The 24,484-nt window shown below is 38.4% G+C and overlaps 1 protein-coding gene across 3 annotated transcripts in view; it reads right to left on the bottom strand.

The window, feature by feature from the left end:
• Window positions 1–4,655: 4,655 nt before the first annotated feature.
• Window positions 4,656–24,484, bottom strand: part of si:dkey-119f1.1 (Structural maintenance of chromosomes protein 6-like) — an 80,692-nt gene continuing 60,863 nt past the window's right edge. For all 3 annotated transcript variants that reach the window (XM_063037232.1, XM_063037212.1, XM_063037222.1), the window contains 10 exons: window positions 23,870–24,005; window positions 23,710–23,790; window positions 23,354–23,524; window positions 23,130–23,267; window positions 17,996–18,141; window positions 17,265–17,390; window positions 12,919–13,024; window positions 8,964–9,116; window positions 7,246–7,343; window positions 4,656–5,226 (listed from right to left, as the gene is read on the bottom strand). In XM_063037232.1, the coding sequence (XP_062893302.1) occupies window positions 5,082–5,226; window positions 7,246–7,343; window positions 8,964–9,116; window positions 12,919–13,024; window positions 17,265–17,390; window positions 17,996–18,141; window positions 23,130–23,267; window positions 23,354–23,524; window positions 23,710–23,790; window positions 23,870–24,005 (1,300 nt within the window). In that variant the 3' untranslated portion in view covers window positions 4,656–5,081. The remainder of the gene's footprint in view (window positions 5,227–7,245; window positions 7,344–8,963; window positions 9,117–12,918; window positions 13,025–17,264; window positions 17,391–17,995; window positions 18,142–23,129; window positions 23,268–23,353; window positions 23,525–23,709; window positions 23,791–23,869; window positions 24,006–24,484) is intronic.

The following is a 24,484-nucleotide window of genomic DNA, read 5'->3' as shown; positions in this document are numbered from 1 at the left end:
TGGAACCATCACGGTCAGAAGATGAAACAAAATTAAACCAGAGATCAGTGAAGAATAGTGCGGCTTTGTCGAAGGCAAGGAAACACCAAATGCCACTTATATTCTCAGGAATATTATCAAAAGGTCAATAGAAGTACAACAAGACCTATACTTGTTTCATTGACTACACAAAAGCCTTTGACACAGTAAAACACAAAGTCATCATGAAAATGCTTAAAGATATTAATACTCTCCACATGCACTCTATTAAGGCCTTTCAACATTCGATAGGTTTCAATTAGGTCACCCCTCATTCTTCTGATTTCCAATGAATGCAGGCCCAAAGCCATCAAATTCTCTTCATATGACAAGCTGATCAATCCTGGAATCATTTTTGTGAACCTCCTTTGAATCCTCTCCAGCTTCAGCACATCCTATCTAAGGGACCCAAGCATGCTTTCAATACTGAAACTGAGTTCTCACCTGTGCTTTATAAAGTTTCAACATCACATCCTTACTTTTATATTCTATACTCTTGTTGAAATGAATGCTAACATTGCATTTGCCTTCCTTACCACCTGCAAATTAACCTTTAGGGAATTCTGCACAAGAACTCCCAAGTCTCTTTGCACCTCAGTTTTTTCTCTTGATTTAGAAAATAGCCAACCCTTCCATTTCTTCTACCAAAGTGCATGACCGTACACTTCCTGAAACTGTCTTCCAATTGCCATTTCTTTGCCCATTCTCTTAATCTGTCTACGTCCTTCTGAAGGCGGCTACAAAGCAGGACTTCCAGGGTGGTTATCTCCGGTTTGCTTCCAGTTCCCCGTGCTGGTGTGGTCAAGAACAGGGAGATAATGGATCCGAATGTGTGGCTGAGGAACTGGTGCAGGAAGCAAGGACTTACATTCTTGGACCACTGGGGTATGTTTCGGGGTAAGGATGAGTTGTAGAAAAGGGACGGGTTGCACCTTAATAAGCGGGGCACCAGCATTCTGGCAGGCAGGTTTGTCTCTGCAACACGGGTGTGTTTAAACTAAGTAGTGCGGGGGAGGGGACGAACTGGGAATATAAGGATGGAGATAAAGGGAAAGTGAGAATAAGAAAGGTTGAGAAAGATAGCAGAATCAACAGAGCAGCAAGCTCAAGAAGGGATCGTACAGTATGGCCAAGTGAAATAGGAATTGATATGGGAGGTGAGGGGAGTAATGAATTAAAAGTATTGTATACGAATGCACGGAGTATAAGAAATAAAGTGGATGAGCTTGAGGCACAGTTGGAAATTGGTGAGTGTGATGTTGTGGGAATAACAGAGACATGGCTTCAAGCGGACAGGGCCTGGGAAATGAATATTCAAGGATATACGTCCTATCGAGAGGACAGACTGATGGGCAGAGGGGGTGGGGTGGCTCCGTTGGTGAGGAATGATATTCAGTCCCTTGCGAGGGGGAACATAGAATCAGGAGACGTAGGGTCAGTATGGATAGAACTGAGAAATTCTAAGGGTAGAAAGACCCTAATGGGAGTTATCTACAGGCCCCCAAACAGTAATCTGGATGTAGGGTGTAAGTTGAAGCAAGGGTTAAAATTGGCATGTCGCAAAGGTAATGCTACAGTTGTTATGGGGGATTTCAACATGCAGGTAGACTGGAGGAATCAGGTTGGTACTGGACCCCTAGAAAGGGAGTTTGTGGAGTCCCTCCGAGATGGATTCTTAGAACAGCTTGTACTGGAACCTACCAGACAGAATGCAATTCTAGATTTAGTGTTGTGCAGTGAACCGGATTTAATCAGGGACCTTGAGGTAAAGGAGCCTTTAGGAGGTAGTGACCATAATATGATAAATTTTAATCTACAATTTGAGAAGGAGAAGGGAAACTCGGAAGTGTCAGTATTACAGTTGAACAAAGGGAACTATGGTGCTATGAGGGAGGAGCTGGCCAAAGTTCAATGGAACAATATCCTAGCAGGGATGACAGTGGAACAGCAATGGCAAGTATTTCTGGGAATAATGCGGAAGGTGTAGGATCAGTTCGTTCCAAAGAGGAAGAAAGATCCTAAGGGGAGTAAGGGGAGGCCGTGGCTGACAAGGGAAGTAATGGACAGTATAAAAATAAAAGAGAAGAAGTATAACATAGCAAAGACGAGTGGGAAGCCGGAGGATCGGGAAACTTTTAAAGAGCAACAGAAGGTAACGAAAAAGGCAATACGCGGAGAAAAAATGAGGTACGAAGGTAAACTAGCCAAGAATATAAAGGAGGATAGTAAAAGCTTCCTTAGGTACGTGAAAAGGAAAAAAAAAAGTTAAGACCAAAATTTGGCCCTTGAAGACAGAAACAGGTGAATTTATTATGGGGAACAAGGAAATGGCAGACGAGTTGAACAGGTACTTTGGATCTGTCTTCACTAGGGAAGACACAATCTCCCAGATATAATAGTGGCCAAAGGACCTAGGGTAATGGATGAATTGAAGGAAATTTATATTAGGCAGGAAATGGTGTTGGATAGACTATTGGGTCTGAAGGCTGATAGTCCCCGGGACCTGATGGTCTGCATCCCAGGATACGTAAGGAGGTGGCTTTAGAAATCGTGGATGCATTGGTAATCATTTTCCAATGTTCTATAGATTCAGGATCAGTTCCTGTGGATTGGAGGGTGGCTAATGTTGTCCCTCTCTTCAAGAAGGGAGGAAGAGAGAAAACAGGGAATTATAGACCGGTTAGCCTGACGTCAGTGGTGGGAAAGATGCTGGAGTCAATTATAAAAGATAAAATTACGACACATCTGGATAGCAGAAACAGGATCGGTCCGAGTCAGCATGGATTTATGAAGGGGAAATCGTGCTTGACTAATCTTCTGGAATTTTTTGAGGATTTAACTATGAAAATGGACAAGGGAGAGCCAGTGGATGTAGTGTACCTTGACTTTCAGAAAGCCTAAGTCCCACGTAGGAGATTAGTGGGCAAAATTAGGGCAGAGTACTGACATGGATATTGGGGGCAGAGTACTGACATGGATTGAAAATTGGCTGGCTGACAGAAAACAAAGAGTAGCGGTTAATGGGTCCCTTTCGGAATGGCAGGCGGTGACCAGTGGGGTACCGCAGGGTTCAGTGCTGGGACCGCAGCTGTTTACAATATGTATTAATGATTTAGATGAGGGAATTAAAAGTAACATTAGCAAATTTGCCGATGACACAAAGCTGGGTGGCAGTGTGAAATGTGAGGATGATGTTATGAGAATGCAGGGTGACTTGGACAGGCTGGGTGAGTGGGCAGATGCAGTTTAATGTGGATAAATATGAGGTTATCCACTTTGGTGGTAAGAACAGGAAGGCAGATTATTATCTAAATAGAGTCAAGTTAGGAAAAGGGGAAGAACAACGAGATCTAGGTGTTCTTGTACATCAGTCACTGAAAGCAAGCATGCAAATACAGCAGGCAGTGAAGAAAGCTAATGGCATGCTGGCCTTCATAACAAGGGGAATTGAGTATAGGAGCAAAGAGGTCCTTCTGCAGCTGTACAGGGCCCTGGTGAGACCATACCTGGAGTACTGTGTGCAGTTTTGGTCTCCAAATTTGAGGAAGGACATTCTTGCTATTGAGGGAGTGCAGCGTAGGTTCACAAGGTTAATTTCCGGGATGGCGGGACTGTCATATGTCGAAAGATTGGAGCGACTGGGCTTGTATACTCTGGAATTTAGAAGGCTGAGAGGGGATCTGATTGAAACATATAAGATTATTAAGGGATTGGACACGCTGGAGGCAGGAAGCATGTTCCCGCTGATGGGTGAGTCCAGAACCAGAGGCTACAGTTTAAGAATAAGGGGTAGGCCATTTAGAACGGAGTTGAGGAAAAACTTTTTCACCCAGAGAGTGGTGGATGTATGGAATGCTCTGCCCCAGAAGGCTGTGGAGGCCAAGTCTCTGGATGCTTTCAAAAAAGAGATGGATAGAGCTCTTAAAGGTAGCGGAATCAAAGGTTATGGGGATAAGGCAGGAACTGGATACTGATTGTGGATGATCAGCCATGATCACAGTGAATGGTGGTGCTGGCTTGAAGGGCCGAATGGCCTACTCCTGAACCTATTGTCTATTGTAGCCTCTTTACTTCCTCAAAACTACCTGCCCTTCCACCTATCTTTGTATCGTCTGCAAAATTTGCAGTAAAGCCATCAATTCCATCATCCAAGTCACTGACAAAAACTGTAACGTTAACAGGAGTGTCCCAACACAGACCCTGCTTGACATCACTAGTTACCGGCAGCCAACCAGAAAAGGCTTCCTTTATTCCCACTCTTTGTCACCTGCCAATCAGCCACTGCTTTATCCATGCTAGGATCTTTCCTGTAATACCACAGGCTCATAGCTTGATAAGCAGCCTCATGTGTGGTACCTTGTTGATAAGCACAAGGTATAACCCAGTACACAATTGTCAATGAATCAATATGCCTTCTAAATTGCATCTCAACCAATCTTGTCAGCTTCAGACATTTTTGTATGTACCATCCCAACACTCTGTACACTCTGAATGCATGAATTTAGCTCACATCACATTTCAAATTGCCTATCATTTCAGCTGCCATGGTTTCCATTTCACTAGTCTAATTTAAAAAAAATTTGTCATCAAAATTATTTCATACTCGAAAGTCAGAGATTTAAAAATGGCAATGACCTTTTATTAAACATTTGATATTAAAGGATTGAAACTTACAAATATTGTATTTTTCATACACTTGACTTAAAAGATAAAATTTTTTTCTGCTTAGTCAAAAGATACCAAAGTTTATCAAACTGTTCTCTTCTTGTACGCCATATAACAAAGCTGGTGAAAATCTTCAAAAAGTACTCAAAGTGAGAAGATTTTTATGAAATAATATACAGGGAAATGGATATATTCTAAAGTCAAAGGTGCTATAAACAGAACTGGCACAGATTAAGAAAAATTGGGTTACCATGTGAGAAAACGGCAGTGACATAATTTAATAAGAAAATCATTCTAGTACCGTTTTGCCACCCTCAAACGACACCAGTCCATTTAAAACACACAAGCACACACACATCCCACCTATTTCAATTAAGCACTGTTCATATAAAAAGAACTTAGTGCTTCTGGTAAGTTTTGTTAACAGTTGTTTCTTCATCTGAGTCTTCAGCTTGATCCCGTGGACGGAAAGGTAAAGTGGTCTGTCCTCTTTCAGGGTCATGCATTCGAAGAATTCTAATTAGCGCACTGGAAGGTAAGGAACTGAAAACAAAAGAAAAAACATCACTCCAATAAACATTAAATTGGAATTTCAACTACTATGGCATTATAATTTCAAGACTCCATTATTATTTCCTTCTGATTAACTCTGCATCCTCTGTCCTCCAAAAACATGGTTCAGTATTATAATTAATGGCATAATCTTATGCTCACATTTCTGTCCTTGACCTATACAACACTAAATACCACCCACTTACGAGGGGTGATTGATAAGTTCGTGGCTTAAGGTAGAAGGAGTCAATTTTAGAAAACCTAGCACATTATTTTTCAACATAGTCCCCTCCTGTGGGGAGGAGAAGATGGTGGCACGACACAGCGCGCGCAGCCGCTCCAAAATGATATCGTATTTGTTAAGTAGGTACCATGCAGAATCCTGATTTGATGGAGATGGTCGTGAGAAGCACGGAGGAACATCTGGAGAAACTTCTGAAATGCCTTCTTCACTGACGTTGCTACTGTGCGATCAAGAATCTCCAGAGGGGAAGGCCCCAAATCCTCGGCTTTGCCAATTGCCTGTTGCCGGGGCCAGGGTCGAAGCGCTCGGCAGAGATGGTGCTCGGTGTCAGAGGGCCGGTCGGAGGCTCGAAGTTTTTGGACGGACTCAAGAGTCGGCTGTGGTCGGGTGCTTCCAGGGTGCTGCATCGGCAAGTTTGCGGTGCTGGAGGTTCATGGCAGGAAGGCAGTTTCTCTTCCTTCTACCGTCTGCGTGAGACTTTTTCTTACCGTGCCCATGGTCTGTTCTTTATCAAATTACGGTATTGCTTTGCACTGTTGTAACTAATGTTATCATTATGTGGTTTTTGTTAGTTTTTTTAGTCTTGTGTTTCTGTGATATCATTCTGGAGGAACACTGTACCATTTCTTAATGCCTGCATTACTAAATGACAATAAAAGAGGACTGTGTGTCTCCATAATCTAATCTAGTCTAATCCTACATTTACACACTCCATCCAGCGGTCATGGAGCATACAGATCTTGGACCTCCAGAAAGTGTCCACAGATGGAGTGTTTGATAAGTTCGTGGCCTAAGGTAGAAGGAGATGAGTTATTAACTTCAAACTTCCTGCACAATCACTCAAAGAGTTGAACTGCATGTCTATGTAACGAGAGCTGTATAACTCATCTCCTTCCACCTTAGGCCACACACTTATCAATCACCCCTGCTGTGGACACTTTCTGGAGGTCCAAGATTCGTATGCTCCACAACCGCTGGATTAAGTGTGTAAATGTAGGCGGGGACTATGTTGAAAAATAAATGTGCTAGGTTTTCTAAAATTGTCTCCTTCTACCTTAGGCCACAAACTTATCAATCACCCCTCGTATAAACCATTCTTAATACTGACTCAGCTGCCTCAATTCTAAAATTTTTTTCTTCATATTCATTTTCAGAGGCAAGCATAATGCCCCAATCACACCAATCAGTGCATGAAGTATTACTTTCAAAGGTTACTGATTATATAGAATCAGTTACAGCAGGTACTGTGTAAACAGCCATTTTTGGATGAGTTTGCATGGGATCTTTGTGAAGGAGTATTGTGCTTTGTTTTCTAGATGGAATATCACAAGAATTCCAGTCAGAAACATTCTCTGAAATAATGTTAGAAATTACAAATGTGCAGTGATAGCACAATAAATAGTTAAAACTACAAAATATTCACAAATTCATTAACTTTTTGTTCTTTGGAAAAACATTTCTGGGATGGAAAGCCTAACTTCCAGGATATTCAGGTATTGTGATTAAAAGAAATACGAATGAAACAGAAAAGAGCAGAGTTTCTAACATTCCACTTTCTTTGAATTTTAAAGGCCCATCAATGATCTTAGCGAAATTTTTAATAAGCAATTGTCTGTGTGCAAAACAACATTTCTCATTGGCATAGGGAATTGTTCAAAGTAGAAAGAAAAAATGCTAAATCTACTGTAAAATAGATGAATATCTATTTTAATCGTGCATACACGTAGAAATGTACAAATTTATACACAAAAGATTGGAATACATGCCTCATGCTCTGTGGTGTAAGAAAGATGAACTGGCGATAACGTTGGGAACTTGCTACCTTCAACATCATGTCCATTGAAATCCTACGATTAACCATATCCTATAATTGAGGAGAAAAACTTGGCAATTACCAATTTAATACAAAATTAACTGTGGGTTAGAGGGCTTCCTTCACATACAGAAATAACTTCTACATTGAATGACTAACAGTTTTCACCACTTAAGCTTTTTGTCAAGTAAACAGCCCATTTTCAAATCAGATTGACTGGATATGTAAAATATTGATGTTCCTTTTATTTTGCTTTCTTCAAACATACCACTGTTAGATTTCTAGTCAGTCTGCAGAGAAATAATTATCATGAAGTACATAGCTTTAAAAATTGAGGTACTCAGGTTTCTAGTCATTCAGCTTCTAGTCATTATCTTTAGAGCTCATGTATCAAATCATGTTTATATAATTACGGATTTTTAGCAGAAGTCAATTTCAAAAATTTAATGTTGATCATGCTACCCACAAGGTAGCTGTAGCAGAATGTTAATAGAGAACACATCTGTAGTTTGGGTAACTTCAAAAACCAATAGCACAATTGGCTTCTCTTAGTATCTTTCTTTGTTACAATGTTCAATTAAACTCAAAGGTAATTTTCAATTCAACAGATAAGTAACTGGTCACAAATGCAATTAAAATATGAAGAAGGCAGGCTTATGATCTGATCCAAGACTTTAGTCAAAACTGCCCTTTGCTACCACTTCCTGCCCAGTAAGAAATTTTTCTAACAATATGCAGAAAGATTCATATAGAAGCCTAAAATCATGGCCTAATTGTATTTTGTGTCCAAGAAACCCTTCACATATCATCAGGCCAGGAGGATAAAATTGCAGTCAAGCAGCAATCTCTATTTTGTTCATTTTAACAATATGATCAGGAGATCATAGACTAAGAATCATGATTTATAAATTATAATTCCCATTTATACTCTCCAAAACTACCTTTGATTCCCTCAACTCCATTCGCTTAAACTGTTTTTGTGGGAAGAAAGGTACAGTTTGAAAAAAAGATTTGCTTGTGTACTAGCTGGGCTACCATAGTGCAAACTATGCCCGTGAAATTCAAACAATTTGATTTTATGCTAGCGTATACTGCTCTTCTTGTAAACATAAAAGATCATCATAATGCACTTTGAATTTCGCATTCATGCAACTTTATCTCTGTTGACAGAGAATGACATGATGCTGTTTATCAAAAATGTCATTAAAAGTTAGCAATTATCAGTTTATAACAGAAGATGATTTTTTATACTGTTTGTTTCAGTCATGACAGTGACTGTACAAGATGGAGTGTTCCATCCTATGATTTTTATACAGAATATTGTTAGATACAATTATAGAATTAACATTTTAGAAATAATAAACAGAATACTGTAAATACCTAATTTGGTAATGCCAAAACTTTACAGCACAAGGCAATGAATATTGGAGAGCTGAACCGACGCCTGTGCATCAGCATTACAGAAACTGTACAAGAGTTTACTAACAAGAAAGTCCAAAGCATTTAGAAACAAAACATTAACGGGTAAATTTGCAAATAAAAAGTTTAATCTGTTGTTCCAAGGACTCATTCCCAAATGCTTGCAAGAAATGAATGCTCTCTTATGCCGAGGCAGGAAATAAATTTACATTTATAAACTGTACAGTTAATTGAAATTAGACATAACCATACCATATAAACATCAAATTCATCCAGACATCGGAAAGGTGATTCCATGGTGTCCCAGAGAGAAAGGATGAAGCACACCGTTGAAAATGATCGTTCACCTCCTGAAAGGGATCTCATGTCACTCAGTGCTGCCTTGTCTCCCTCACCAGGTTGAACCTTGGATAAAGGTGATTGCCATTAATATGAAGAGTAAACAAAAAAGAAAACAAACACTGCAGATGATGGAAATCTGAAATAAAAAAAAACCACTGCTGGGAACTATCAAGATGTCAGATTACCACACAAGGAGTGAGGAACAGGAGTTTCAAATTGATACCCTCATCAGTTACTGCCTAACCTGCTGAGTATTTCCATCTTTCTCTGTTTCATTAATACACAAGTAAATCTAACTAGAAACGAGAAAAAAAATGAACAAAATGAGATGCAAGACATACAAACTACACAAATCACAATAGGGGAAAACAGTATCAAAATATTTCTTCATAATCTAATTTAAAAAAACATCTAATTAAATTCAATGGATCCATGATGATATAGAAAAACGGCAGATTAACCCTCAACAAAAAAAAACTATAGGTAATTGTATAATAAGGGTTTGCTGAGTGACTTTATACATTATATACATACATTATATTATTTAACAATGCAAATGCTTAAATATTCAGAATCAAATTGTTGTTGACATTGAAAGCTAGTTTGCACTTGTTTTAATTAAGAAAATACTTTGCTCTCGAATAACCCATTTCATTCTCCATAACTTTCTTGAATGTGCTTGATTCACTTGTGTGTTCTCTTCGTACCTTGTCAATATTCTTACATCAAGATGAGATGACTTTACTTATGTCAGGATCTGAAGTGCAATGGAAATTTTACACTATCCCGTCTTACCAAATATTCTTAAAGAATAAAGAGCTCTGAGAATCTATCTACATCGTTTCCCAGTTTTTTGTTAATTCAGCACACTATATTTAACTATTGCAGGATTATGCAAGTGGAACCCATTAATAAACATTTTTCTCAGTTGAATTTTTTTGTTCATGTGATTTTTATTTTTTCCAAGTTCACTTCATGCTTCTTCTGAGCTTGTCTGGTTTAGCGGAAGTAGTTTCAAATAATATGAGTCTTTTCAATGGATTAGTAACCAACTTTATTCAATCACTTCAGCAGTCGAGAGTAAGCAAGGCTTTTAATCTCAGCGAGCTACAATATTTATATTTACTATTTACATGCTCTCAAGAGTATGAGCAAAAATTTAGCTACAATATTTTTTCAAATGGCATTGCTTACAGTCAAGTTAAGGTTATTGTCACTTAAATATATAAATGCATACTGCCAAACAAGACATTTCTCCAGATCAGGGTGTAAAGCATAGTAGTACACATAGCACATATATAACACACAATAATTTAGGAAAGTAAGAATTAAATCTCTAATTTCACTGAAATTCAGAAAGAAAAGTAAAATAGTTAAAGTACGATCATTTAGAACTGCGTAACACCTACTACTTAATTCTCTCAGGGCGATTAGTAAAAGAAACTATAACTTTTTAAAGTTGTGAGAAATTTTAAGAGCTTCCACATAGTTAATATGCATCAATTCAATTACTTTGGTTCCCTTCCTGTGATAAGGCTTACCAAGCAACTCCCCACCCCCAACAGGATCCAAAGCACTATATTGACTTTAGATGGAGACAACTGCAGGAGACTCCTGCACTACCTTCCTGAAACTGTTAAGGCTGTTAAGTCACCCATTCCTTATCTTTCCTTGGATCCTAAAACTGCAGTGTAACCAGTTCACTAAATGTGCTGTTCACAATATTTTCAGCATTGCAAATGCTCCAAAGTGAATCCATGAACAGTTCCAGTGCCATCATGTGGTCTATCAGGAGCCACAGCTGGACATTCTTCCTGCATAAGGAGTCACCAGGGACTCTGGCAGCATCCTGAGTTCCCAAATTGTGTAGGAGCAGAATGACTAAGTTCACCTGACTTTAAAAACTTTGAAGATAAAGTCTGACCAGCTTAGCAAGCAGAACAAAAAGTTTACTCTAGTGTTGCTTTCCTTCTTCAGCAAAACCCTACATTCACCAAGACTTACACTTAGATAACCAGCAGTACTCTGACTAAACAGCAGCCCCTCGCAAAAAGGCCAGTCATTACTGTTCGCAGCTATCCAGTTATATTCAGAGATTCACTAACAGTGTATTTCCTTCTTGCTTCTATAGAATTACCTTTGATGACCCTCAAGCCTTTAGCCTTGTCTTCCCCCACCTTATTTATACATGGCCCCATAGAGACTTCAATAAACAGTTTAAAACACAGCAGTTTCTGAAGAATGCTTAAGTTACACAGTTCTACCCTCTCAGCATTTGTCATACATTCACCTCCCGAGAAAGAATTTCCTCTTTTAGGAAAAGAAAAAGCATGATCTTCAGTTCCCACCACAAATGATTCTACTCATTTTCCTGGCAACACTCTGAAAATGGACTAGACGACTTACAAATTTAGCATTACACTCAAACTGAACAGACATTCAGACTATTAACTCTGCCTATTTTCACTCTGAAAACAGTCCGATTCTCATCTTACAACTGCTGAAAGCCACATCAATGCCCTTGTCATCAACATTTCAATATCTGACACCATTTTGGTTAGCCTTGCACTTTTAACCCCACAGGTGTCTAGTGCCTATACTTCAGTTCACATCAAATTTCAATTATCGATTGAAACCCTTGGCTTCCAGTTAAGCACATGTTGATTGTAGAGTTTCATTTCGTATTTTCAAATCACTTCATAGCATTAATTTTTCTCCAACAGTAATATCCTACAGCCTTACAGCACTCGCTTCTCACAGATATGTGAGCTCAAGTTTTGGACTTTTGAGCAGATTTTATTTATTCTAACTCTGGGAGGTATGCCTTTAGCTGCCAAAGCTGCGAGTTCTGGAAACTTCCCCTCGAATCCATCTGCTTTTCCAACTGTGTTCCTTCTTTTAGCATGCCCTTCAACATTGCATAACATATTAAAGCTCTACATCAAATTCTACTTGTGAAATAATCTGGGGATTAGCACATTCAGATACAAAAATACAAGTTATTGTTGAAATAAAATATTTTCTGTAGAAATACAAATATCTTATCATGGAGATCCAACACTACTCCAGTCTTCTTTGTAATTATAAACTGCCAATTTAAATTTTAGCATTGTCTCGCCCAATCTTTCTCCAATTCCTTGATTACATGCTGAAAATATCATTACACTAAACTAACTGCAAAACCAAGTCTCTGTAGCGTTGTAGCTCGGGCATCGGAGTTTGGAGTTCAATCCCAGCACCCTCTGTACTGATAAGGTTCAGGTCAAGCAGAGTTAGATGGCAGGAGACAATCACACCCAGAAAGAGGAGGTATGGAAGATGAAAGCAGAAGGAGGTAAGATGAAGTTAGTGCACTTCACTAATAACACAAAAAAAAACTGGCATGTGCCAATAGAAATCCTAATTTTAGAACACACAGAACCCTTAAAGTTCTTTATAATTTTAAACCAGAAAAAGTAGTAAAATTTAAGTATCAAGATATTGACGTCTCAGCGCAGTAATAGACACCATGGTAGCATAGCGGTTCGTATGACACCAATGTAGTTTGTGGGGTCAGAGTTCAGAATTACATCATCTGTAAGGAGTCTGTACCTTCTCCTTGTGGAATGCATGCGTTATCTCCAGGTGCTCCGGTTTCCTCCCACAGTCCAAAGACGTATGGGGTAGGTTAATTGGTCATTTTAAGTTGTCCCATGATTAGGCTATGGTTAAATTGGGGTTGTCAGGGTACGCTATTCCAACTATATCTCTAAATAAATAAACGCAAGCTTCATTAATTCTTATCTCAATATTCTGCTTTTGTTCCAGATTCACTGAACCTACTTTATACATACATATAAAATTTTAAAATGTGAAAATAACTCACCGCAATTGAAAGAGTGCCATTTTTATGATCAAACATCATTTTCCCATGGTAGCCACGTTGAGAGAGCATGGTATCAAAATAATACTTGCAGCGAAGAGAAATATATCTATTTAATTCAAATATAAAAAATTAGTACTAATATGTCTGTTACACACCCCCAAATTTCAATCATTCTAGAAACTGCACATTATCTGATTGCCTAGGATTTGTAAACCAAGTTTGTATGTGCAATAGGTAGAATGACATATGGGTCATTTAATTGCTGAGAACTCAAGACAGTAACACTAGTCTCAGAGGAGCAGCACTGATTATTATATGGGTGCATTAGGTTCACTTACTTCGAACATTTCCAAAAGTTAAGATTGATAAGATTTTTTTTCTGCTTGTAAGAAGCAGAGAAACTGAATTAGATTTTGTAAATAGAAGGTAGATACAGATAACCATAATCTAAGTGAACAGTGAAACTAGATAGATAGTTGATTGTTACTCCCGCTTCATGACTGCACTTCACATTAAGAAATCTATGAGAACTACACAGCACAAAACTGAAAAATACATCTGCTTACAGTGTCTTACAAAAGTGTTCAGCCCCCAACCTTTTGTTCACATCAATGAGCATTACAACCAGGGAATTTGATCAATTTAACTGAGAATCTTTATTTGTGAATAACATGCTTCTTCCTTCCCCCCAAAGTAGAGCCCAAGAAACAGGGAAAATTGTAAAGAATGAAAAACTAAAAATTCAAAAACTCCACCATACTTTACAGTCAGCTGATCTGCACTATTACATTTACACCACACATACTGCTTAAAAAAAAGCATATTCTTGCCGGTAAAGTTGCAAAGTGTCACTTAGATGATACTGTAAAGATGTGGAAGAAGGTCTTGTGGTAATGAGACTAGAGTCGAACTTCTCGGCCTCAACACTAGGTGATACATATGGCATAAATGTAATTCTGTGCATCAGCTGTGCACCATCCCTACTGTAAAATATGCTGGAAGTAGCATCATACTATGGGATGCCTTTCAGCAACAGGGCCTAGAAATCTGGTCAGGATTGATGGGAAGATGAATGCTGCTAAATATAGAGATTCTGGACAAAAACCTGCTAGCCCCTACCAGAAAGGTTAAACTGGGGAGGAAGTTCATCTTTCAGCAGGATGACGACACAAAGCACGCCACCAGAGCAACAGCTTCAAATGAAGAGATTTGATGTCCTTCAGTGGCCCAGTTAGAGTTCAAACCTCAACCTGATCAAACATCTCTTGCAAGTCCTCAAGATTGCTGTCCACAGCCGTTCCCGAACTAACCTTGCACAGCTTCAGCAATTTTACAAGGAGGAATGGGCAAATCTTGCTGCTCCACAAGGTTGTGCAAAGCTAATAGAGACTTATTCAAAAAGACCACTGGCTGTAATAGCTATGAAAGGTGGTTCAACTGAGCAAATAGGGATGAATACTTTTGAATTTACAGTTTTCCTTGTCTTTTGAGCTCTATTGTGAAATAGAAGCACGAGATTCACAAATAAAAATTCTCAGTTAAATTGATCAAAAACCTTGGTTGTCATGCTCTTTTATGTGAACAAAGGGTGGAGGACTGAATACTTTTACAAGGCACTGTATAACTCGACCAAGTCGAATTGGGTAAAAACATTAAATATTGTGTATTTGAAATTAGATTGACATTCATTGAAATAAAGTTTTATCTTCAGTGAACTCAAGGTTGTCAAAGCCTATACCACAATATATTGTAATCTCCTGTACAAATATTGATGATGTTGCAATGTATTTTCAGGATTTTAAGCTAATTTCTAGAAACAACGAGTACTTAAATTAACCATTTAACACTGTTTATAAAAACATACTGAGAAGCTAATTTTAAACATATGGATGAACCTCCACCAATCATATCACCGGCATAAGTTGTGAAATTTATTGTTTTGCCTCAACAGTACATTGCAATATGTAATATTATGAAACTATAAAACATGAAGGCTCCTGGCCTTCACGTGTGGCTTAGACCAACAAAACTGATTCTACTAACAGGAGAAGGGGCAAAGGTGGGTTACTGGCATCTTAAAACCAGTTGCTTTGGGTAGATGGGGCTCATCAGCTATGGTTGGCAGCTTACCTAGAAGAAAAACTCTGAACTCAAACCACCGCAGCCTTGCGGCTATACCTACTCAAAGGTAGGACTTTGGGAGTACACCCAGTGTGCAAAATCCATAACTGGAATCCCTAAGGCAGTTCTATATTGAGTTCAACATTGAATGGCAACTCCTGAGATGTTGCTGGTGACAAACTGTATTGGTCTCTGGTGTTCCTTTGGGTTCACCAGATGAATTGGGGGGGGGGGGCGGGGAGGAGGTTAGCTCTCCATATTGTACTACCCTTGCTTGCAATCTACACAGTTGGGACACAACATCCATGGAGGCCAACAATATATAATAGGAGGTATTATGAAAAATTAAATAGTGTAAGGAGAGAGCAAAAAATAGAAAAAAAAATAATAGTGAGGTAGGGCTCATTGTCCATTCAGAAATCTGATGGAGAGGAAAAAGCTGTTCCTAAAATGTTGATTGTGTGTCTTCAGGCTCCTGTACCTCTTTCTGGATGGTAGCAATTAGAGGACCTGTCCTGGGTGATGGGGGGCCCAGGGATCAGATATTGACTTTTACTTACTATTTAGTTTAATGACCATAAAGAGAGAACAGAGTACACAACATCCAAGGTTGCCAAAGTCAAAAATAGTTGAAGGATGTATTGTAATGAGAATGTGAAAAATTCTAATAATCCAGCTCCTTTACAATGTTGGTAGAACCAGACAAGGAGATTTTCTGGCCTTCTGGATGTTAATCCTATTAATACCAAAACATGTTTTTATTTTTCCTTTCAGTTACACATACATTTTCCAGGAAAGCTACTGAGATCATGTGAGCAGGAAAGACACAAGGAATTTGGACCTGAGCTCCAGCCACAAACCTGCCCAAATTCTTTACTTCTGGTGTTATTGAAACCAACAATGGCTCCAGTCGCAAACCCAGCCTACAGCTAAAACTCCACCTGTACTTCAAACACCTGAAACACTCCTGGCTGCATATTCTAACTGCATTCCAAACTCCTGGCTCACTTTCTACCTGTACCTTAGCTCAGCCAACCTCACTAAATCTCATGTCTATGAAATTCTCAGCATCTCAGATGATCCTCAGTGCATTCAACCGCAACTTCAACCCCTTCATGTGGTTTGTCAGAGACTGCAGCTGAACACTTCCTGTAGGTAAAGTCCGCAGAGTCACTGGAAGTGTCTCTGATCTCCCACAACCTGAAGGAGGAGCATATCACTACCACCTGAATATTTGAAGACTAAAAAGAAAATTCTAAGAACCTAATCTGCACCACTGCTTGCTCATGAGTCAAAGCCTGTTAACTTAACACTCAAATACTGGCCCACTGGCACTACAGCCTGCTTCCCTTTTATTGGCTGCTGGGCTTCACATTTACTCAATAACAAATGCTTTCTTTCTGGAAAGCTCTATTAGCCAATTAGAAGGGCTTTTTTTTAAAAAAAGGCTTCTTGCTGCTGTATTTACTCCTGCAAAGTAATGGTTCCTCTTTAAACCTTATTGAAAGGACACACTGGTATTGGAAGCAGCTCAGAATAGATTTACCATACTAATTCTGAGGAAAGGGTGCTGACCAGAGATAGTCTGGTTTGCCTTTTCACAGATGCTGCTTGATTGAGTTTCTGTTTTCTATCAAGTGGCTAATTCCTGGGATGAGAGGATTATCCTATTACAACCAGCTAAAGAAATTAGATTGCTATTTCTTGGGAACTTTGAAGAACAAGTCCTGATCATAGCAGAATATGCACAATCATGAGGGGCATTGGTCGGTGAATGCTGGGATGTTTCCTCTAGTCAGAGAATTTTGAACGAGAGGTCATTATGACAAGGTTAGGGGATGATTATTTAAAACAAGAGTGGATAGGAATTTCTTTACGCTGAATTGTGAAGTTTAATCTTTGGGTATACTTTTTTTTTAGTATTAGGGAATTGAATAGGCAGAGCAGAGATGAAGTTTTGGGCGTATTAGCCGTGAGCATACTGAATAATGGGGCAAGCTTGAGTAGCTGACCAGTCCTTTCTTATGATTTTAAGTAAATCCTGCTGAACTAATGTAAGCTTTCATCAAACCAGTGGACTGTAATTAGCAGCATCCTCATGCACTGCACCTTCTTAGACTTGTAAAGCCAAATTGTTACTGCTAATTAGGCACTTACAAAATAAACTCATTTATAAGAATAAAATGATGCTCAATAATTGCACCAAAATCAAATAAATCAATCACCTTCTAAATATTTTATAGGCTTTGTGCCTTTCTTCCATTATTTTATCAAGCAGCTGCATAAACATCTTCAGATTCTTGATCTGGCTCTTGACATTCTTATAAGTTTCCAAAACATCATAGTACTGTCTGTACAAAAAAGAAACAAAAATAGAATGTTATACATAGGCTAGCAACATGGAGATCTTAGAACACATTCATTTAGACAATATAACGCTATAACTTAATCAATAGTCCATTTTAACTACTACATTCAAACTTTACTGAGAACATGATCCCATTTCAATGAACAACCTTACATATTTCTCCTATGTCTCTTAATTATAATTCTTTTTGCAACAAGAGACCTAAAAAAACTCTTCTGGAAACCAGCTTTTGTTACATGAAAATGTCCAGTTATTCAATTTTCTCTCAATGAAACATTGTAATCAAATTATTGGCTGACATAATAATTTATTACTATTAATCAATAACTTAATAATCATTTTCCGTTTGATGATCGTTCATTGAACTTCTTCATTCAGAAAAAAACTCGAAGATCAAATACAAATAGATGTATAGTTTGGAGAATACACAAAAAATAAGAATAAATATTTCAGGTTAGTAAATATAACAAATCATAAAAGGCCACCTGCTATTAACTGCGTAGTCATCATTAGGTCAAAACAAGATGTTTTCTCCCTCTCTGCAAGACTAAATCGAAATTAAGTTTGCGATGGTGTTTTTGCAAATACCTTGCGATTTCCTCCTTATTCCCATGACGTTCTTGTTCTCTGTTGATCCTCTCTCTCAGACGATTGATCTCCACATCAATACTTTTGGGAGTCCTGGTGACTTCTATTCGTTCTGCACAGATCTGCTTGGCTTTAGCAGTACTTTCCTGGAATAACCAAGTATATAAGCAGCTGAAGAATGTAACAAGATTATCTGACACATCAACCACATTACATCCATTAATGTCTTTCAGACAGAAGCAGTTGCAATTTCTGCTATTACACAAAGGATGAGAAATGTGCTGATTTGTAGCCAAATGCAGAGGGTTTATCTTATACACAAATTCAGATCCTCCGCTCAACACTTCTTAAATACTCTGAGCAATTCCAATACCACCATTTTCTTTGACAGTGCATCAGATCCCAAATTTAAAAAGTACATACTGTAACTAATAGCTCTGACAGCAAGATTTAGGTTAATCCCAAACAGATTTGGGAGTGCATAGCCCAGTTCTCAATTTCATATGCCACATGGGGAAGTTAAAATAGTTTATAGTTGCCTTTTGGTAAAGAATTTAGAAAACTCCACTATACAAAATCTAAAACATGCTTCATTCTGAAGTTCACCTTCAAACATGCAGAATGAGATTGAACTGGTTTTTATAAAAATTAGTTAAGTTTGATAGATTAAATGGAGGTTGATCTATCTGGGAGCCAATTACTTAAAACTGAACTCAGTTCCAAAAAAAAATTATTTATTTAGGAGATACAGCTCAGTAGCAGGCCCTTCTGGTCCAATGACCATACTGTGCTCAATTACACCCATGCGATTAATTAACCTACTAACCTGTCCTTTGAGGACGGTTGAACAGTTTGCCTTAAACTGCTATTACATTAAAATTGAAAAATAGTTGAAGCTGAATATTTGAAGATTCATAGCCATGAAACACATCATCTTAAAACATATGCATTACTACACAGACAGGCAAGTTGAATGACCGCCTTCTACGTTGCAAACCAATCCTCATAGGGGGATCAAAAGTGGAGAGAGTGAACAGTTTCAAATTCCTGGGTGTCAAGATCTCTGAGGACCTAACCTGGTCCCAACATATCGACGCAGCTATAAAGAAGGCAAGACAGTGACTATACTTCATTAGGAGTTTGAAGAGAGTTGGTATGTGAATATTCAAAAACTTCTATAGATGTACCATGGAGAGCATTCCGACAGGCTGCATCACTGTCTGGTATGGGGGGTGGGGGGGCTACTGCACAGGACTGAAAGAAGCTGCAGAAGGTTGTAAATTTAGTTGGCTCCATCTTGAGTACTAGCCTACAAAGTACTCAGGACATCTTCAAGGAGTGGTATCTCAGAAAGTCAGCATCCATTATTAAGGACCTCCAGCACCCAGGGCATGCCCTTTGCAGAATCAGAATCAGGTTTATTCTCCTTGGCATGTGTCGTGAAATTTGTTAACTTAGCAGCAACAGTCAATGCAATACATAATATAGAAGAAAAATAATAATAATAATAAATAAATCAATTACAGAATAAGTACATTGAATAGATTAAAAATTGTGCAAAAACAGAATATACAGGTGGCCCCCGTTTTCCGAATGTTCACTTTACGACACCTCGCTGTTACGAAAGACCTACGTTAGTTACCTGTTTTCGCTAAAAGAAGGTGTTTTCACTGTTACGAAAAAAGGCAGCGCACGCCTGAACAGCCAGACTCCTCCCCTGGAACTGCATTCTAGCCGGTATTGCTTAAACACGTGCTTTATGTCGATTTATTTTGAGCATCCGTTAGCAAGATGAGTTCTAAGGTATTGAAAAAGCCCAAGAGCTCGTAAAGGTGTTACACTTAGCGTAAAACTAGACATAATTAAGCGTTTTGATCGTGGTGAATGAAGTAAGGACACTGTCTGTGCGTTAAACTTGCCTGTGTCCACCATTCGCACTATTTATATGCAGAGACAAAGAATTTTGAAAGCTGCTGATGTTACTGTTGGTTCTGCTCATAGCAAAATGGTCTCTCTTAGTCCGCATCCAATAATGGATAAAATTCAAAGTCTATTGCTTGAGCGGATCAATGGGTGTACAAAGCGTGGTGTTCCGCTAAGTTTACTTATACTTGAGAAATCAGTCAGTCTTTTTAATAAGCTGAAACAGAAAGCACTGGACGATGGTGATGTAAGTGTTGCGAAAGTGGAATTTAAAGGTAGTCATGGGTGGTTTGATCGGTTTCTGAGGCGAGGGCAGCTTCATAGCTTAAGCAGTGGTCCCCAACTTCCAGGCTGCCGACCGATACCAGGCTGCGAAGGACGCAGTGGTGCAGCGGTAGTTGGGACGCACCCAGCACATCTTTAAGAAAAAAGTCGAAATAAACAAGCCAATTAATTAGGTGCTGCCCGGCATGTAAATATCCACCCAGATCAGAGGCGATTGCCGATTGCGTCAGGTGGTTATTCGTACAAGCAAGTGTTTAACTGTGACGAAACTGCAATTTATTCCAGTAAGTGAAACTACACTGTACATACATTATTTCTACTTTATATAGGCTGTCTATTTTTATGTGTTCCATATTTGGTATGATTTGGAAGCTTCATAGCTTAAAGGTTACGGGAGAGAGAGTTTCTGCTGAGAGCGCTTGCGCCGTGTTTATGCCAAGAGCGCTTCCGCGAGATTTTCGCTGCGCTAGATAGTGCTGCAGTAAAGTATTTCTACTTTATATAGGCTGTGTATTAATCATATCATTCCTGTTTTTACTGTATGTTACCGCTATTTTAGGTTTTATGTGTTATTTGGCATGATTTTGTAGGTTATCTTTTGGGTCTGGGAACGCTCAAAAAATTTTCCCATATTAATAAATGGTAATTGCTTATTCACTTTACAACGAACTGTTTCATAGGAGCGCTCTACCTTCATATAGTGGGGGAAACCTGTATATTAAAAAGTGAGGTAGTGTTCACAGGTTCAATGTCCATTTAGGAATCGGATGACAGAGGGGAAGAAGCTGTTCCTGAGTGCGTGCCTTCAGGCTTCTGTATCTCCTTTCTGATGGTAACAGTGAGAAAAGGGCATACCCTGGGTGCTAGAGGTCCTTAATAACGGACACTGCCTTTCAAGATACCGCTCCTTGAAGATGTCCTGAGTACTTTGTACGCTGGTACCCAAGATGGAACCAACTAAATTTACAACCCTACAACCCTCTGCAGCTTCTTTTGGTCCTGTGCAGTAGCACCCCCCCACACCCCATACCAGTCAGTGATGCAGCCTGTCTCACTGTTACCATCAGGTAGGAGATACAGAAGCCTGAAGATACACATTCAACGATTCGGGAACAACTTCTTCCTCTCTGCCATCTGATTCTTAAATGGGACATTGAACCTGTGAACACCACCTCACTTTTTTAATATATATTACTTATGTTTTTGCACGATTTTTAATCTATTCAATAGATGTATACTATAATTTATTTATTTTCTTCTTCTATATTACATATTGTACTGAACTGCTGCTGCTAAGTTCACAAATTTCATGACACATGCCAGTGATAATAAACCTGATTCTGATTAGCATTGATCGTTTCCTGTTCCAATTCAGATTGCAAACTTCGTCTGCACCAATCATACAGGACTCCACCTCTAATCTTAAAATAAACAGCAGAAGTATGGATCAGGATTGAGAATGATGCCTACCACCTTGAACAACTCAAGATTCGAGGAAGGTGCATCTTCCTATTGTTAGCCTTTTTCAGTGTATTTCTTGTGCTATCTCTCCCTTCTGATTCTAAATTAAATTCCTAAAAGGACTGGCACAGGATCTGGGACCAAATCATGATGTAGAGCTGGGAGTTGAAGCAACACTATCTTGCAGAGCAAATGTGATACGAATGACTAATAGTCATAGTCATAGTCATACTTTATTGATCCCGGGGGAAATTGGTTTTCGTTACAGTTGCACCATAAATAATTAAACAGTAATAAAACCATAAATAATCAAATAGTAATATGTAATTTATGCCAGGAAATAAGTCCAGCACCAGCCTATTGGCTATTAACAAAGGAATATTCTGCAGTAAAGAGGACTTTGGTCTTAAACATAAATAGCTCTGAAGTGCTTCAATGGTTAAGTACCGCAGTTTCACATTACTTCATCTATATCCTGAGATTAGCTACCTCCTGGATAATTACTCTGTAACATAAAATAAATGTAAGATTAGTAATTGGGAATAATTTACATTCCACCACCCCATTCCCTCTTCCAAGTGCCCAATGTGGCTGTGCGAGCAACTGATTTAAGTCTATGTCACTAAAAAGCTAGCTGCAATTTTTAAATCATCAAGAGCGATCAGCCAATTACACAGCGCTGTAATATGGTGCATCTTTAATTCAGTAATATAATTGCAATTGACTAAATATTCTGGGTTGTCATGTTTATCTGCAAATACATCAATATTGTTACAGTGACTTATTTTAATTGCTACTCCAATAATTCAACAAATTTAAGTGATTCAGCTTTGCATCTGAAGTTAGATCCTTACTCTCTTTCAGAATTAATCCATACCCACAACGGCAGGAAGGAAGCAACTGGTCCCTTGGCTATTGGATTATGGCCTAGAAAACCAACATTTCATAGATCTGGATTTATTAACAAAAGGAGGTCAGGCTCCAGTGCTATGTGGTTTACAATTTCTGCACACAATTGGCAACTACAGCAGGAATCCCACTCACTCACCAAAACACATTCCACTCAGTCAAGAAAGGGAGGAGACCAAAAAAATATTGGTGGAAGAAGATCAATCATATCATAAGTGATTGTAATTACTATTTTTCTTCAAGTATCTATATATTATTTTGAAACTTGGAAAGACAATTATTTTTCCAATGTGTAAAGTTCACCGAAGCTCTAAAATATTCAAGATACAATTTAAAAATATGTCACCTAAATTAAATGCCTGGGGATCAAACTAAAATCGATAAGGATTATCCTATATAGTATTGACTGTGCCTACAGCAGTTTAAGATACTGACATAGATAAATGGTAAGAGGATACCAAATAAAAAATCTTCTAAGTTAGCATTTTATTGTTCTGTAACTTCCCATTTAAAGGCCCATCATAGTGTTTTGGCATTGTATCACGTCAAAAGTTACCTCTAAAATCTTTTCTTTGCTTTCCAGGTTTTCTTTTAACTTAGCTATCCCATCTAAGTGTTCTTTTTTCTTCTCTTCATAATGTCTTTTATGATGCTTACACTTTCCAACTTCTGCATCTATCTTACTTAATTCATCCTAATAAGAGAAAAATGTAAATTATTATATCCGCAACACTGCAACAAATTAAGAAAGTTGGAAAACTTTATACAATTAACTTGCACCTTTATTGGATCAGCCTCTTCAGTTATATAATTTATCTTTTCCTTCATTTCTTTAAATTTCTGCTCAGCCTCATCCAGTATCTTTCGGTGCTCATCCATATTCTTTTTGGCTTGTTCAAGCTTCTCTCTGTCAGATTCTATTCGTTGCCAAATATCTTGCACTTCTTCTTCCTATGTTTTGGTTTGACAAGGAAATGCAAGAGACAAGATGAAGAAAGTAATTCATACCCAATGTCAAGGGTCAATTCAAAACATTACAGATAAACAGAAAATCCCCAATTTTTTTTTGGTAAGAGTACTTTTTAAATGTCATACACAGCTTTGAAATAATTTATATATATAGTTGATACACTTACTAGTGTGGAAATATCCACAGACTGGGGTTCATCCACATTCTCTAAATCTGCGATTTCTAGTTTTATTTTTGTCACATTCTCCTGAAAGAGAAATGGAAAAAAAATCAAAATAGTTCTTTTTATGTAAAAATAAAGACACCTCTTTCAACTTATTACAAACCTGGATTTTTCTGATTTGCATCTGTTTTGTTTTCATGTGAATCTCATTCATCTTGATTCCTTCCTCCACTGAACGCAATTGTTGTTGAATATGTGATATCTGAGCTATTTTATTGCTCACTTCCACTTCCAACTGACTGTAACACAAAGAAAGTCAGTGCCAGTATGCACTTTTTTAAAGCAATTAATGAACATATTCCATTACAAACAGGAGAAAATCTGCAGATGCTGTAAATCCAAGCAAAGCACACAAAATGCTGTGCCAGGCAGCATCAATGGAAAAAGAGTATGGTCGACGTTTCAGGCCAGTCTGCTGAAGGGTCTCGGACCGAAACATTGACTGTACTCTTTTCCACAGATGCTGCCTGGCCTGCTGAGTTCCGCCAGCATTTTGTGTGTGCTGCTTGAATAAATGTATCCCCATATGCCACTTCATTAAACTATTATAAGTTGTAGTTATCCATCCAGTAAACAGTAGATCAGAGTCCTTATCTCTAGATGCATATCTATGGTATATTAATTACATGAAATTACAAATAAGCAGAAGCCACTCAGTCCCTCTGCTCTATTCAACAATTCAATAAGATTGTGGTTGACTTGATCGATATTAATCCAC

Source organism: Mobula hypostoma, chromosome 2, assembly GCF_963921235.1.
Source record: "Mobula hypostoma chromosome 2, sMobHyp1.1, whole genome shotgun sequence".
In the NCBI taxonomy this organism is placed as follows: Eukaryota; Metazoa; Chordata; class Chondrichthyes; order Myliobatiformes; family Myliobatidae; genus Mobula; species Mobula hypostoma.
Note: the sequence above shows the minus strand (reverse complement) of the source record. Positions and strands in the feature narration are given on the sequence as shown.